The sequence below is a fragment of the Lepidochelys kempii genome, chromosome 2 (assembly GCF_965140265.1).
Source record: "Lepidochelys kempii isolate rLepKem1 chromosome 2, rLepKem1.hap2, whole genome shotgun sequence".
Taxonomy (NCBI): Eukaryota; Metazoa; Chordata; order Testudines; family Cheloniidae; genus Lepidochelys; species Lepidochelys kempii.
Window position 1 is genome coordinate 24,778,917 of NC_133257.1, and position 17,563 is coordinate 24,796,479.

Here is a 17,563-nt window from a genome sequence, read left to right on the forward strand (position 1 = left end):
CTTGTCTTCCTTCTCCATTGTCCACCGAGGGCACTCACTCTAGGCTCCTGGCTCCTCCACCATAACCTCTCTTGGGCAGAGACCCATCTCTCTCCTGCTCCTGATCAGGGTTTTTCCAGGCTGCACAGTTCTCTGCCTAACTGTGATATCCCCAGCAAGCCAGCAACTTCTGTGCTTTGCTTTCTCTTTGAAAGCTATAAACATCTGTAATTACCAGCAGTCACAGGTTACCACACAGCTCTTTATAAGCAAGCACATTTATCCTTAAGGTGAAAATGTTGCAGAGAAAACATTACAAACCATAAAAGAACCTACATGCAGACTAAAAAGCTTACCAGAGGTCACCCCAACTCCAACTTTGGGCTCTGGTAGATGTCAGTCCTTCAAAACCCACCACTGGGTCTTCCCAGTGGTTACAAGTTTGTAATTGTCTCACATTCAGAACCATAACCATCATGAATAGTTCAGTCTTTCCATTACTGTATATAGCTTGGGCCCTCGAACTTCAGATTCTGGGAACAGGTAATCAAAGGACAATGCTCCTCTCCTCAGAGCAGAGTTTCAAAAGGTTGGGGTTTTGCATAACTAGAAGTGGGAAATTTGCATTTGCCTCTCCATAGAGCAGTGGTTCTCAAACTTTTGTATTGGTGACCCTTTTCACACAGCAAGCCTCTGAGTGTGACCCCCCCTTATAAATTAAAAATGCTTTATTATATTTAACACTATTACAAATGCTGGAGGTGAAGCGGGGTTTGGGGGTGGAGGCTGAAAGCTCATGATCCCTCATGTAATAACCTTGTGAGACCCTCAGGAGTCACGACCCCCAGTTTGAGAACCTCTGCCGTAGAGATTACCCAAGCAAACACTTGGACCTGTTTGTCCTAAAAGTTCATTCTTGTCTGGCAAGTTGTTCAGTCCTTTGAAGTTCACACCACATCTCTCCCCTATAGAGAAGTTGCATACAATCCCAGCCCACAATAGTAAATAAACTATGCATTTAATACAATGAACTCCAAAGATACTTAAACTTCATTCAATACATTTTTTTCAAGGATATTGCAGGAAATTGCCACGTCTGTCACATATATGTTCTGTGGACGAGACGAGTTTAGGGGACATTTAGAAAGGTTTCATTCCGTGAAGGTAAAAAGCAAGAGCCCTAGGCATGTCCAGTGAATTCCATACCACCTCTTTTCTGCCAAAGTGGGGTTTAGGGAAAAACAGAAGGAGATGGATAGTTTGGTTGATGTGAAAATCTGACATCACCTTAGGGACAAACTCAGGATGAATTCACCTTAACCTTGTGGAACACTCTATGGAGGAAGTCAGCCAGGAGCACCCCATTCTCCCTGACTCTTCTGGCTTACACGATAAAACCAGAAATGCTCCCTTCATAGATATATGTAACAGGGAACAGGATTGCAGGGTCTTGGTGAGGGTGATTTAAAAAGATGCAATCCCCAGGGTAATACCAGTGTTGCCACAAGAAGGAAGACGCAAATCAAACCCTTCAGGAAGTGGGCAGTAACTGGATGGGAGAACACAGAGTAGGCATCTGCAGGAGGATGACATGGGCTCATTGCCAACCGGTATTCTCTGAGGAAGCTGTCAGATAACCCTTAAGGACAAGAGGTACTTCAGTATGTCTGGGATCTTAGCTTGTAAAGGGGAAATTCCTGGTTGGTTACACCAAAACATAAGTCTTTTTCTACTTTACTTAATAACATTTGCTGGCAGAATCCTTCCTACTGCTGCTCAGGATGGCCCAGACATCAGACAAACAGGCCCTCTCTAACTCTGACATCCATCCAAATACCACGATCTAAGATGAAACGTGACTGGTTTGGGATGGCAAGTCCATCCTTTGTCCTAGATTAGTATCAGATGTATCAGAGGAAGGAGGAGACGAGATTGGGTAGATAGTTGCAGAAGCATTGGGTACCAGAATTGTCAGGCCCACACTGATGCTATAAGGATCATAGAATCATAGAATATCAGGGTTGGAAGGGACCTCAGGAGGTCATCTAATCCAACCTCCTGCTCAAAGCAAGACCAATCCCCAATTTTTGCCCCAGATCCCTAAATGGCCCCCTCAAGGATTGAACTCACAACCCTGGGTTTAGCAGGCCAATGCGCAAACCACTGAGCTATGCCGCCCCTCATAGGAAAGGATGACTTGCTAGTTGTCCTGTCTGTTTTTCCTCAACTCTTGAGTTAAGAGGAGAATGGGGGTGGGATGTGTACCACAAGGCTCCCAAACATTGTATGAGAAACATGTCACCTAAAGACCCTGGCCTGCAGCCCCTCTGGAGCAAAACTCCTTGCAGTTGTTGTTCACATGGGACACAAAGAAATCCATGTATGGGAGACCCCACACCCCAAACACCTCACAGACAATCAGGTTGTGCAACTCCCACTCGTGTTCTGTGAAGAAGAGTCTGATCAGAGAATCCACCAGAGTGTTGTGGATACCTGGCATGTGGATACTGGTTAGTGTAATCAGCATGGGAATGTACCAGAGGGTGATGACCTCCATGCAGAGCTAATGAAGCCCGTGCTCCTCCTTGTTTGTTAATATAATAAACTGCCATCATGATGTCTAACAACACCTGAATTGACTGGTTGCAGATGTAAGGGAGGAATTGCTCGCAGGCTAATCTGACTGCTCTCAGCTCTAACAGATTGATGTGAAGCATAATCTTGTGAGGGGACCACTTCCCCTGTCTCTCCATGTGTGGTCACAGTCTTTGTTGGAAGTGGGGTGTTTGAATGGTACCCCCACTGAGTAAGGGAGGCTAAGCTTCTTTGGGGAACTGTGACTAGCAGGTAGAGACTGCACTTGCCCAAAGTCTACAAGCCTGGTTGCAGGCACATTTGAGGTAAAGCCTCACAAATGAATGTAGGTCTATTCAAAGCAAGGCGTGAAACAAAGCATGAATTACAGTAGCCTTCTCAATATGTAAAAGATGTAGCTAGTAGAAAAGAGATGGATCAGGATAGTAAGCAATGTGTGATAGCTTATAGGTATGGCCTAGCACGTAGTGCAGCGTATGAAAAGCTCATGATCTAGATGGGAATGGGCTATAAAAATTAGTAGACCAATCATAAAGCATGTGCTATGAGGTATTAACCAATAGTATTAAGTGCAAGTGTGTAAATAAGCTGATTCATGATTATGTACATTGTATGTGTGGTATGTGTGGTATGTCCTAGACTCACCCTCTCTGCCAGTCAACTCAAGTGTAGTTTGATTGTATGCCATTAATGATGAGTACAGAGTTCAGCTGATTTCTTGGATACCAGAGAACTGGACAAAGTGTTCTCCCAGAACTGTGTGAGGTGTTCCGGATAAACCGAGTGGAAAAGGTCTCAGAGGGTATCACAACAATGGGTCACATAAGTATTTATGGCCATATGGTTCAACAGCACCAGGCAGGATCATATGGACATTCTGGGGCTCAAATGTATTCACTGAGTGAGTCCAGTGATAGAGAGGAAGCTGTCCTCAGGCTGTAAAAAACCTTGCCCTAATGAATTCTATGGATTGTGAGGGTTCCTGGGTGGACTTCTTCAGGTTCACCTGGAGGCCTAAACTCTTGAACAGAAGCATTGTGCTTGCCTCCCACCATTTCCTGGCAAGATCATCCCTTCAGAAGTCAGTCATCTAAGGAAGGGTAAACTTCCTTGCTGACAGGGTACCACTTGCAGCAGGTACCACTGACAGTACATTGGAAAATACTCTTGGAGCCATTGAGAGCCCAAAGGAAAGAGCTCTATATTGGCAGTGCAGTTGACCAGCCACAAATCTCAGGAATCTCCTGTGTGCCAGATGAATGTCTATGTGAAAGCAGGCCACTTTGAGATCGAGGACTGTGAATGAGTTGTCTGAAACTAGTAATGAGATATTGGAGTACAGGATTACCATTCTGAACTTTAGGTAGCAGATGAACTTGTTCAGTTCCCTGCAGTCCAGAATGGGTCTCTATCCCCTGTCTTCTTGGGGACGAAGAAGTACTTTGAGTAGAACTCATTTCCTCTTGAGGTAGAGGTACCAGATCTACTGCCCCCAGTTCGAGGAGTCATTCTACCTCCTGCAGGAGGATGCTCTCATGAGATGGGTCCCCAAAAGAAGATGGGAAAGGGGGTTAGGGAAGGAAGAGAACTGGATGGTGTACCCCAAAGAAATAACCTCTAGTACCCATCTGTCAGTTATGATTTCTGCCCAGGCATGCAGATAATGAGAAAGTTGGCCTCCACAGGCAGGGGAAAGACCAGAGGGGTGGGGCAGATCTTGAGACACAGTTGGTGCACATTTCTTAAAGTTGATTTGTATACCTTCAAATCAGCGGCACTGCTATGGGTACCCGCATGGCCCCACAGTGTGCCAACATTTTTATGGCTGACTTAAAACAACGCTTCCTCAGCTCTTGTCCCCTAATGCCCCTACTCTATTTGTGCTACATTGATGACATCTTCATCATCTGGACCCATGGAAAAGAAGCCCTTGAGGAATTCCACCATGGTTTCAACAATTTCCATCCCACCACCAACCTCAGCCTGGATCAGTCCACACAAGAGATCCACTTCCTGGACACTACGGTACTAATAAGCAATGGTCACATAAACACCACCCTATACCAGAAACCTAATGACCGCTATACTTACCTACATGCCTCCAGCTTTCATCCAGACCACACCACACGATCCATTGTCTACAGCCAAGCTCTACGATACAACCGCATTTGCTCCAACCCCTCAGACAGAGACAAACACCTACAAGATCTCTATCAAGTGTTCTTAGAACTACAATACCCACCTGCTGAAGTGAAGAAACAGATTGACAGAGCCAGAAGAGTACGCAGAAGTTACCTACCACAGGACAGGCCCAACAAAGAAAATAACAGAACGCCACTAGCCATCACCTTCAGCCCCAAACTAAAACCTCTCCAGCACATCATCAAGGATCTACAACCTATCCTGAAGGACGACCCATCACTCTCACAGATCTTGGGAGACAGGCCAGTCCTTGCTTACAGACAGACCCCCAACCTGAAGCAAATACTCACCAGCAACCACGCACCACACAACAGAACCACTAACCCAGGAACCTATCCTTGCAACAAAGCCCGTTGCCAACTGTGTCCACATATCTATTCAGGGGACACTATCATAGGGCCTAATCACACCAGCCACACTATCAGAAGCTCGTTCACCTGTACATCTACCATGTGATATATGCCATCATGTGCCAGCAATGCCCCTCTGCCATGTACATTGGTCAAACCGGACAGTCTCTATGTAAAAGAATAAATGGACACAAATCAGATGTCAAGAATTATAACATTCAAAAACCAGTCGGAGAACACTTCAATCTCTCTGGTCACTCGATTACAGACCTAGAAGTCACAATATTACAACAAAAAAAACTTCAAAAACAGACTCCAGCAAGAGACTGCTGAATTGAAATTAATTTGCAAACTAGACACCATTAAATTAGGCTTGAATAAAGAATCATAGAATCATAGAATATCAGGGCTGGAAGGGACCTCAGCAGGTCATCTAGTCCAACCCCCTGCTCAAAGCAGGACTGATCCCCCATTTTTGCCCGAGATCCCTGAATAGCCCCCTCAAAGACTGGGAGTGGATGTGTTATTACACAAAGTAAAACTATTTTCCCATGTTTATTTTCCCTCCTACTGTTCCTCACTGTTCTTGTCAACTGCTGGAAATGGCCCACCTTGATTATCACTACAAAAGGTTTTTTTCCTCTCCTGCTGGTAATAGCTCACCTTACCTGATAACTCTTGTTACAGCGTGAAGTGAGCTGAAGCTCACAAAAGCTTATGCTCAAATACATTTGTTAGTCTCTAAGGTGCCACAAGTACTCCTTTCCTCTCTTGTATGTCTCTTCAGCTTCTCTTGCTTTACTTCCATTTATTCTCTTACTTATCTCTTCTGGGCGGTCTTTTAACTTCCTCGTCTTTGTCTACATATTCTTGTGGCATAATAACTCTTTTATTGCTCTCATTCTTGTTGAATTCTCTTCATTAATTCTTCCTTCTCTTCAACAAGCCTCCATCTATTTAGTTAGAGCCATTCTTTCTTAGACCTTCTCATCCCCGCTGTAGTAATGGCTGCATCCACACTTGCTTCTTTGAAAAACTGCCATTGTTCTTCTATGTTCTCCATCAGTGATGTTAGATCTTCAGATTCTATCACTAAGTTGCAGCTTAAAATGTGCCTTCACAGCTGGATCTAACAACTTTCTAGCATCATGCATACCTTCTGCATTGCCTGGTGTTAGCGTCTTTATTTTTATTGTCCCAATAACAAGATGGTCACTTCCAACAGCAGCACTCATTTAAACCCTGGCATTGAACAGTGATCTTCTCCAGCACTTATTAATGATCAAGCTGTCTCTGGGTGAAGCCATCATTTGATTTCAGTTTCAGTTTATGTCTTTCCTTATGTGGAAATAGCATACCCCCAATGCAGAAGTCAACATAATGTTCTCCCCATTGTTAGTCTGTCCTGGGATGCCATGTCTGCCCATAATGTGTTCATACCATAATGTGTTCATATCCAATATTATCATCATCACCAATTTGTGCATTTAGATCTTCCCTGAGGATAACAATATCATATTTGCCAAGGATGCTGTGCAATCTTTCAGAGAAACAGTTGAACCCAGGGGTTGGCAACCTTCGGCCCATGGCCCATCAGAGTAATCCGCTGGTGGGCCGAAAGACAGTTTGTTTACGTTGACCGTCCGCAGGCATGGCTCCCCGCAGCTTCCAGTAGCCGCAGTTCACCATTCCCGGCCAATGGGAGCCGAGGGAAGTGACAGACTCCTCCTGCTCCTGTTGCTATTCTTCCCCATGCTACTGAAGTTGTGGTTCCTCAGAAGGCTGAAGAAGCTTCTCTTCTATCCTAGGAGTCCTAGGCATGCTGGGGTCCTTGTGCGACAAGGCAGTTATACTGGATGGTAATTACATGGGTCTTCCAAGGCCCAATACTGCCACTAAAAGAACTCATAGCCCCTCACTACCGGGCTGCAGCAGGAAGGGTACCAATGAAAATAGGGGTAATATTCCGTCACACAGGAGTAGTTAGAAATGCTGGAAACTCCACCCCCGCAAGCAGTGCCTCAGGGTATAGTCCAGGACCGGGTGTCCATCGTAGTCCTTTTCTGACTCTGAGGAGTTGATCATGGAGAGGGAGTCCTTAATACCAGAGGAAATGGTGTTGATCTGCCTCTACTTGTTGATAGTAACAGAGACAGTCTGGCTTGACCCCTACTTGTAGATGAGGATGAGTATCATAACAAAATAGTACCGACTGAAGTTCTGGGGCTGGGCATTGTGGTCTGAAGTGGAGAGATGACTCCAGTTCCGGGAGCAGTAGAAGGTCTTCCAGAGTGGAGCAGTGAATCATAGTTGATGGAGTCATTTTCATAACTCGGGTCGTTGAAGTAGAGGGTGCCAGATCTGGCAGTACCAGCTAGGATTTTGGTGCCAAAGAAGCAGTCCCATTACCGGAGTGTGCTCCAGTTTTCCCTTTTGAAATCTTGATCTGGTGCTTCTCAGCGCCAGATGGTCCCGTTCCAGAGCACAAGGCTCCTGATGACTTGGTTTGGGACTTTCCCTCATACCTGGAAGGCTGCTATTCTTTCTTCCTCATAACACAGTCATTTGCAGACTTGAAGTGGGATTGAGAACATTCCCTCACAACCAGTTAGGGCCTGAGTCTGCAAGCCTTCCACATCCAAACCTCCCACTTACTTCATATAAACTTTTGCACATGAAGCAGCTGCAGGACTGGGACTTAATATCTCTAATCAAAATTACTTATCCATCTCTTTATTTTCATGCAATTTCTCTGCTAGAGAAGAGAGAGCAAGGCAAGTGTATTCACTACACACCTCCACTGAAACACCATTTCTGAAATATCTATCCATATGCAGCTGTTTGGGGAGGGTTTGGCATACACCACACTTGAGAGATTTCAGCAAAGGCAAGTATCCTTCCTTTCTTTTGAGTACATAAGCCAGGTATGTGAGGCTAACATGAACTATTTTCTAGTTCACCAATCAATTCAAAACAAACTTCAATAGCATATAGCTCAAAGAAACAGATCAGGATGTTCTCCTAGGACCTAGCCTATTGTAAGAGAATGTCAACAAAATTCTGCTCTTACCTATAGTTCTAAGGGAGTGTCTGCCTCCAGATCTTCCTTTCTTGGTGCCATTGTGATAATTGAGAGGACTCACACAGTTACTTTTTTAAATGCCAAGCTAAAATTTACTTCACTCACAAGGTGCAAAATGACTGGGTTACTGGTTATTAAAAATGTAGATACCACTACCATAGGCATCTTAAAATATTATACATGAGACATATGGGAAAGAAAAGGATACACAGTACAAAATAAAATAGACTAAATTAATGACAATAAAATAGAGTAAATTAAAATGGATGATTTTAGATAAACCACTAAACATCAGAGTTATTCTAAAGCACTGGATTATTAAAAGGAAAGAAATGACTTACCCAGAACATATTCTGTATTATGTCATTGGCCTGGTATACTCTAACAATACATGTGGCAATACAATTTTGATTCACTAGCCACCATAAGAGGCACATTTTGTAGGAGTGAAAAACAACAGTGAAAGAAAAATGCCTACCAATGTTGAAAAGAAGCATGTTTCTGTAAAGTTCAGGGGCCACCATGGAGTCATGGCAGGGATTAATTTCATCCTAGAATCCTAGCTAGAATTGATTCCACTTGAATGCAAAAATCCCATCAGGTGAAAGGATTTCTTGAAAAAGCCTGCAGTAGTGTCAGATAATTACAGCCCTTAGGGGCTAGTTTAGCAGTCCTTTCACACTTATCACTCCCACTGACACCACTGAAGGACTACAAGATAAAAATCATATTGTCCTTAAAATAATTAGAATTTTGACTGGATTCCTGTATCCACTTGAAATGAACTCTGGCTGCTCAGACACAGAAAACATGTTCAAGAACAGTTCATTCTTGTAAAAAGATTAACCCCCAAGATGCTGCCAGCATAAGTGTCGGCTTGGATATGCGGTGCATCTGTCTAAAATGCAAGTTGGGCCTGTCCAGTGTCTAGTCTGATTTGTGCACTCAAGGCTTTTCAGAAAACTATTTTCCTTCCTGAGTCAACATTTTTTACTTAATCACAACAGCTCTTCTCCCTTATCCTTTTTCTCTGTCCCTTTACAATGTGATTATATATCATCTATATCTCTCTGTGTTCGCATAAATGTATTCATGAATTCCAAACCTGAGGTCCTCAATTTACATGAAAATCTCTATGTAAACTTAGTGCCAGTCCTATGAAGCTAATCATACAGGTTTACACTGCAGGTTTAAAAGAAAAAGCACATCCAACTGTTGTGTAAATTTGTTAGGGACACTGGTAAAGAAAAAAAAATCCCATCATTGCAAACTAGAATTAATATTTTTAAACTGCTAAAAATCAGCCAACCGAGGCCGAATTGTAGCATTTAGCCACTGGCCTGAGTAAGAGCACCACAGAGATTTTAGGGAGACATTGAACCACCCTCTCTCTCTGATCTGCTTGATACAAGGGAGACTGTAGGTTGCACCATGTTTTAGAAGTGCGTCCAGCCTGGTCTGAGATGATGTGGAAGGAGGGCAGGGTCATGTACCCCTTTTGTGTCCCTGTGGACAAGATGAACCACAAGAGGAACAGTCCTTAAGTTCCTCCAAGCAGAGAGACTGCAAAAGAGTTTAGCTCTAATCCAGGCCATGCAAGGTGGGAAAGGCTTCTTTCAACTCCCTGCCTCACACTCTCTGAATCCTCCTAAGGGCCAGGCACAATCTGGCCTTTAATTCATATGCATATTGTTACTGATCAGGTGTTTCAGAAAGCTAGATTCCAAGGTGTATTTAAACGTGTGTACTAGAAAGCATTCAGATAACACTATGGTGGTTTAAAAAAAAGTGGCAAATGGGTGGCATTTGCATAGCATGTCTCTTGACTCTAGAGACAGAAATCAAAGTTTCTACAAATTGACATATTATTATTTGTATTACCGTAGCACCTAGGAGCCCTAGTCATGGACAGGACTGCACTCTGCTAACTGCTGTACAAACAGAACAAATACAGTCAATCTTACTGCCCTGCAGTTGGATTATACGATAAGAATTTGGTTCACTAATAGGGTTAGTTTTTTAAAGCTACTGCATGAGGTCTTCACTAGCTAAGTGGAGTGAATATGCATCTCTCTGCCAGCTGTAATTAATTGTAATAACTAAAACAGTACAGTGTATCCCTTTTTCCCAGCAAATAAGACTGAAGAGTGGAGTATCTGGTACATCTGAGTACAAACATGAATAAACGCTTACCGGTGGTCCGGGAGGTCCGAGTGGTCCTTTGCTAAATTCGGAACAGGAGCAAGAATGAGGAAGAGATGGGCAACTTTCCTCATCTCTCTGAGAAGAGAGCAAAATAGTAAGTCTGTATTCAAAATATAAATTCAACAGCTGAGAATTTATAGATCAAGACAACAAATATTGAAAGGAAAATTCAAAAGCTCCTAAATAATTTAGGAGCATGAGACCCATTGAATTTCAATCGGACTCTTGCTCCAAAGACAATTAGGTCCTTTTGAAAATCCCACCTATTGATTTCATGAGGAAAATTGCAAAAGTATTTGGTCTTGATGCAAGAAAAAAAAAGGTACGATGGTAGTTTTAAAAAAAGGGATTCTTACCAAGGCAGGAAGTTCGCAGCATTTGTCTCTATTGGCCCAGGAGGTGGTACAAACAATGTCAAACATCTGTAACTGGAACTGTTTGGAAAAAAAGGAATAAAATTCAACGTGTCTGTTAGAAGTTCAGTGAAAAGGGGAGCCACTGCAAAGGGGGGGGGCATTGATCAGGGCACACAGGAGACTGATGACAGAGACACGTGAGTAGATTTAAAGCAGCAGGTCACAACTGTACCAACTTTAATATAAAAATGGGGGGAGGGGAGTGTGGTTGACCACCCTGTCCAAAATACCAGGCTTTAATTGGGACCACTATGGGCTTGAATGGCATCATGCCCACTCCTGCTTCTGAATTCCCAATTCAGCCCCATGCTGCAACCCACCACCCTCCCCCCTCAAGGGGGAATGAGGCTACAATCAAGAAGGAGCTCTGTTTGTACAAACATTCTTTTTGCGAATACAGACTAACACGGCTGCTACTCTGAAACCTGTAAAAACTAAATACTTCCTCTGACCTCACAGGTCCCATGCTCAGATTTACTCTGGAACCTGTTCCCCTGAAGCCTTTTACTTGCACTGCACACCTGCCACAAGTTGTGACAATATTTAGTGACATTTATTACCACTTCTAGTTTTATTTTATTTTTTAAATTAACTCTTTTCAATCCTTATTATCCCCAGCTACCAGGGCTCAGGATACCATGAGAAAAGCAACAACAACAAAACACATCACCAGACATCTTGCCAAAAACACACACAAAGAGGGAAAAATTCCTTCCTGACCCACTAAAATGATTGGGTTAAACTTACTGCAAGCCTGGAAACCCAGCTCTAATGGCTACCCCATCTATATGGCAAAGGGGTTGGGACTGCTTTCAGAACCAAGAATGGCTGATGTGTGTCCAGGAGTGCTTAACACATGAGAGGGTGGGTTTGGTGGGGCCATTTGGCTTCCTTACCTCCCCGAATTGGCCAATGGGGGTTAAAGGAGGTGGAACTTCTGCTCCACTCTCCCCAGCCCAAGCCCCACTCTACAGTGTTCTGGGTGGGGAGACAGGAAAAAGGAAGGGGAAAGTGGTAACAGAGAGCACACTGCCCTCCAACCGGGACCCCAGAAGGTGGCCATTCCCCTGCCAGCCCAATCAAACACCTCACCTCTCTAGCTAAGTCGGGAAGAGGCAATCTTAAATGGGCTTGCACACCAGGATATAGCCTAAATACAAAAGTTCGCCACACCACAATACATTTTAAAATGGTACAGAAAATGCTGATTTAATACAGAAGTCATCGACTGTGTAAAATGATGAAAATACCGGAAAAATATATAAGAGAAAGTAAATGAACTGTAGAAACAGAATGAAAACCCTTCGTTAAATGCAAAGATAGGTCTCAGAAAGGTTCCTCCTGAAGATGATACTATTTCTTCTCACCAACAAATCCTGTTCTTTTTTTAAATTTTCTTTCCTTGTGTGATCATACAGTAGTGGAAAACAAAAAGGGTCCCGATGGCACAAGAATGGAGTTTAGAAATGTCACACTGTGTCATCAATAATGAATCAGTGCACAGACTGAGAAATAATATTGTTCATAAAAATTGCAATCCAAGTCTAGATACAATGGTCTAAAATTGCGTATTCCTTTCACTACTCCCTAAGGGCCCAGTTCTGTGGGCATTTGCCCATACGGGTGGCTTTGCTCACCTGATTGGTCCTACTAAAATCTCACATGGCCGGTAGCTCATGTGCATGGCTCTTAGCAGACGTTCACATGAATAGCCCCATGGACTTCAACAAAAGTACTCACTTCAGTAAAGGTAAGTGTGTTTGTAAGCATCTGATGGACCAGGACCTAAGTTTTAAAGTTGAAATACTTTTATATGTTGCAGAAACCTCGTGCTACTGCTACCTATTAATTTCAACCAGACACATTATTTAAAGGTTTCACTGACATTGTTTCATTGCCAGTACGGAGATTGGGTCGAACTATGATTTCTTTGTGAATGGAAAGATTTACTTAAAACTAAATCATATCGAAGGGTACTAAAATGAACTGTGTGTGTGTGTGTGTGTGTGTGTTTGAGATTCATACACACGCCACTTCTTATATATCACATATTATACTCTCTCCTCTACATATGCATACACATTCTTTCACTTTCTCCAGATTAAACAATCCATAAATCCACAGTGATAAAATATTTTCTTGTAAAATAAGGAATAAGTAGAAACAGTTATCTGAATTGCTTTATTGTGTTCATTTAAATACTGAATGAGTCAGTATTCTGATTTTAAAATGTTACATATGTGGGTTGATTCTTCTGATTCAAGCTAAATTACTTAACAAAGCTTTCCTTGCTGCTGTTAAACATTTATTCATAGCTCTCTGCATTCATAGCATTTTAGCCTCCCAAAGCTCCGATCCTGCAAGCAGAGCCATGGAGACAAGAGTCTGCCTGTGCTGAACTCAGTGAAGGATTGCAGCCTAAAGTTGTTTTAGATCAGATAACCCTATTGCAATTATCTTTTTACAATCCATATACATTGACACACAGAGTAAATATAGAAAATGCATAGCATATAGCAGTTGCAAGGTGTTAGGTGAACAAACAACAGGCTAGGGCCGAAATGAACAGTCCAGTTCATTCAGTCCCACCGGAGGGCTCAATTATATGACAGCTTACAAAGCTCCAGGATACTATTCTAAGAGCTGGTCACAGAAACGTCAATGAAACCATATTCTGTAGAAATATGCAGTTATTTCAAAATGCTTAAAAATTGAGTCAATTTCACTGGAATTTTATTTAAGGAAAAAACGGGGGGAAAAGTTCTGACAAGATGTTTTGACATTTTCAGAATGAAAGCTTTGATTTTTTGTTTTGAATTTTTTAAATTTTATATTATATTGTGTATTATACAATACATTTTTAAAAGATGAAATTAGAACAAAACATTTAGATTTTGCTGATACAAAATGTTTTGATCAACCTGAAACTAACATGTTTTGAGATTTCTTTTGTGGACAATTTCAAATTTTTCAATTTTTGTTCCAATTTAGAATTAAATCAAATTTTGAAATCCCTAAATCCTGTGCAAAACCAACTAGTCCACAGCTGTAACCAGACATTCTCATTGTTCATGTGTAACACTGACAGACCCCCGTCGTTGGCAGGTGGGATCAACCTGGGGACCTTTGAAGCTTAGTGCATGAGCCTCTACTGCATAAACTAAAAGACAACTGGCTGTTAGCTAAGGCTGTAGAGCAGACTCATTAATCTCTTTCTCTCTCTCTAAGTGGTCTCAGTGCCACTAGATGGGACAGAGCACCACCCCCAGGAGGTGAGTGGGTTACACATGCACAAGGTTTTACTACAGTAGTTACTGTACTGTTACTGTACCTGTAACATATACAGTAAATTAATCTTGGCTCTATTTCAGTAATGCTGACACTTGAATGTGTTGCTTATTTTAATGGTCAAAGCTCCAGAGTGTTTAATACTTTGCTATTTTTTTAGGATTTGGCTCAAAATCGTCCAGGGTCAGTTTAGTCTTCCTAATGCTGGATTCTCTTGAATTAGTGCCACCATTTTCCTCTTATTGGCAAAGGAAAACAAAAGTATTATTAATTTGTTATGGGTGGAGATTTCAAAAGTGCTGACACACTTAGCTAATTGGCTATCAATGGAACTTGTGCTCTTAAATCAATTTGACACTCCTGAGAATTCTACTCTAATTCATAAGACCTAGTTCCTTCACATAAGGTGAGGCTTCAGCATTATGAGGCACTTACCTAGCATGCATTGCCATAGAAACATTTGAGAGTTTCTCCTCACAATACTCTTCTGATGTGGGGAAGTATTATTATCCCCATTTTACACTGAGGAACTGAGGTAGAGCGAGACAAAGGGCTTGTCTTCACTACCAGGGTAAGTCAACACAAGTTACGCTACTCCAGCTACGTGAATAACGTAGCTGGATTTGATGTAGCTTAGGTCAACTTACCATGGTGTTTTTACCATGCTGCGTTGACGGGATATGCTCTCCCGTCAATTTACCTTAATCTTCTCGGAGAAATGGAATACCGGAGTTGACTAGAGAGTGCCCTGATGTTGACTGTCAATGAAGACACGCTCTAAGGCTCAGATTTTCAAAGGTATTTAAATGCCTAACTTCCATTGATTTAAACTGAAAATGGGACTGAGGTATCTAAATACCCTTGATCTAGATCTAAGTGACTTGCCCAAACTCACAGTCTTCTGAGTCCCAGTCCAGTGCATTTAACCACAAGGCCAACCTTCCTCTCTTAATAGGACTGCTTAGATAACTGCTACTCAGCATGAAGAAGAGGGTGAGACCTGGACCTTTAAAAACTGGTGATTGGACGTTTTCTTGCTGTTGTCTACAGGGGCATATATACACATATAAACACACACATTAGGGACCGATTAGATAATATTAATAAGAAAAGAAATTATGTGTTGAGCTGAATGATTACAGTCTTCTGTAAGTTGCCATGTTTTCCATTTGAACACAACTAAATTTTTCAGTGAGTGGGTTGCTTGTTGAATGACTTATCTTTTATAGATTCCAACAAAAGCCACCATTTCTTTCCCTACAAAGACCTCTTTAATTCCAAACTTTTCTGAGTTTGCCTTTGTCTGTTACTACTGGAATGTGGCCACAAAGGTTGTTCTGTTTAATTGTCTTTAGAGGCAAGATATTCAGTAATCATCATCCATAAGCTTGAAGCCTAAAGACTCTTTTTTCCCCCACAGAAATCTATTCTTTGGGTAAATATATTTTTGACTGGACTGAATTTTTAAATACAATCAGAAGTGATAAATTTTAAATACGAACCTCAGTCCCATTCAAACCAAGCCTTGGGTTCAAGGTCAAGACAGTTCAAAGAGAATGCACTGAGTTGATTATACAGCTGATAAGTTGATATACTTCCATGCCCCACAAACTTTCCCCTCCAACAACTAAATCCAACTGTAGAAGACAAATGGTGAAATCCTGGCACCACTGAAGCCAATAGTAACACTCATATTGATTTAAAAGGGCCAGGACCTCACCCAAAGGGAATGTCCATTTCAGAAGATTTGGACAGATACGGATAAAACTTAGATATAAATCGATTATTTAAAAATGACTCCCTCCCCAGGTCATTTAAAAAAATAATTTGCAATGGAGAAAAGCAGATTAAAAATATATGTAAACATCTGCTCAATTTAAATTGGGATGAGAACCTAACAACCAAGAACATTCAGCTTCTGGGATCCCTACTGTTACCCTTAATGAAGCAGTATTAGTATCAATACTTATTAATTGAAAACATCCAAGGACTCTGCATATATGTTAAGGTTGGCATGGAGCAAGACCTAGTGGGAATCAGATACAGAGGGCCAGATCCTCAGCCAGCGTAAATCAGTGGAGTTCCATTGGCGTCAAGGCAGCTATGCTGATTTACACCAGCTGAGGATCAGGTCCAGAACCGGGAAGCTAGCTAAAAGTCAGGCCTGCCTACCTTTGGATTAAAATGCCTTGTAGAACTTGTTCTGTTCTTAGTAGATGGAAATTTTGATTCTATACTTGTGTCTGATTTGAGAATGTCACAATTTTATGCCAGCATGGAGTGGAACTACCCACCCACTCCGCCTCAGAGCACTAAGCCCCAAATGGACCCCTCCTGCCCAGCCACATGGGCTGAGAGATGAAGCAGTAACACCTCCAGGGGGCAGAACCATCCCTGCAACCCTGAGATCCTGCAGACTCCAACTGCACCTTCCCAAACCTTGGTTACAATGACTCCAGAGTGGTAGTGGCTGGGTGGGGGAATCTTTACTGCCTCAGAAACCCTGACGATGTCAACAGTCTGGACTCTGAGCTGTTTTGTGGGATAAGGAGATTGATTACTGTGTTTGGGAAAGCAAGATCCCTGAGCAGGGGGTCTTGTGACAGGTAATCTCCAGAAGCACCTTCACAGTCCTGCCTACGTGACATCAGAGAGCAAAGGAATGCCTGTACTCTTGCACCTGACATCGGCAGGGACTCATTCCTTCCCCCTGGACACCAGCAGAGACAATGGGAGATTGCTGAAGGCTCTGGTAGCCGCTCAGCTCTGCGTGGGGGCAGGCACCACAAAGGATGATTTAGTTGGGGATTGGTCCTGCTTTGAGCAGGGGATTGGACTAGATGACCTCCTGAGGTCCCTTCCAACCCTGATATTCTATGATTCTAAGGAGAAGGGGAAGTGAGTGGAGGGAAGGACCCAATATACTTCTTCAGATTCTGGAAGATCATTTATATTTTTAAGTACTTGAATGTTTACTATTTTTAAAGGAGCTAGGAATGCTGGGAAAGGCGCCCATGGAGACAGTCTGTGTAAAACCAAAGCATTTATATAAAATTAATAGGAAGCAAGCCTAAGGCCAGGCAAACATTAAAGGACACGGGGGATTACACACACAGGGATGTTCAGAATGATCACTGATAATCATGTTTAAATGATTTGGGACCCACAAGTTATGCATATTGTTAACTTGTGTAATGAGGGTTATTTCGGGCAACAACCATCCCTTCCTGCACAATACCTTCCACAGGAAGACTCACTTCTAAATGTGTGTGTGAGTGAAAAATTAGTTGTGGAGATCATTAATCAAAATGGTTTTGCCTAGATTGAAGTTTATAACAGGTTTTCACAGAATTTCTATAACATTGTAACTCTGTTGTGTCCTAGCTCAGCTCTTCCTGTTTCCGCTAAAACCACAAATTTGTGGATATTGCATGCTCAACTTTAAG

General features: G+C 42.3%; 1 protein-coding gene across 4 annotated transcripts in view; it reads right to left on the reverse strand.

Annotated features, from left to right (window-relative positions):
- COL14A1 (collagen type XIV alpha 1 chain) overlaps positions 1-17,563 on the reverse strand; it is a 175,469-nt gene that overhangs the window by 46,007 nt on the left and 111,899 nt on the right. For all 4 annotated transcript variants that reach the window (XM_073330233.1, XM_073330232.1, XM_073330231.1 and 1 more), the window contains exons 35-36: positions 10,770-10,847; positions 10,402-10,488 (exon numbers count right to left, since the gene is read on the reverse strand). In XM_073330233.1, the coding sequence (XP_073186334.1) occupies positions 10,402-10,488; positions 10,770-10,847 (165 nt within the window). The remainder of the gene's footprint in view (positions 1-10,401; positions 10,489-10,769; positions 10,848-17,563) is intronic.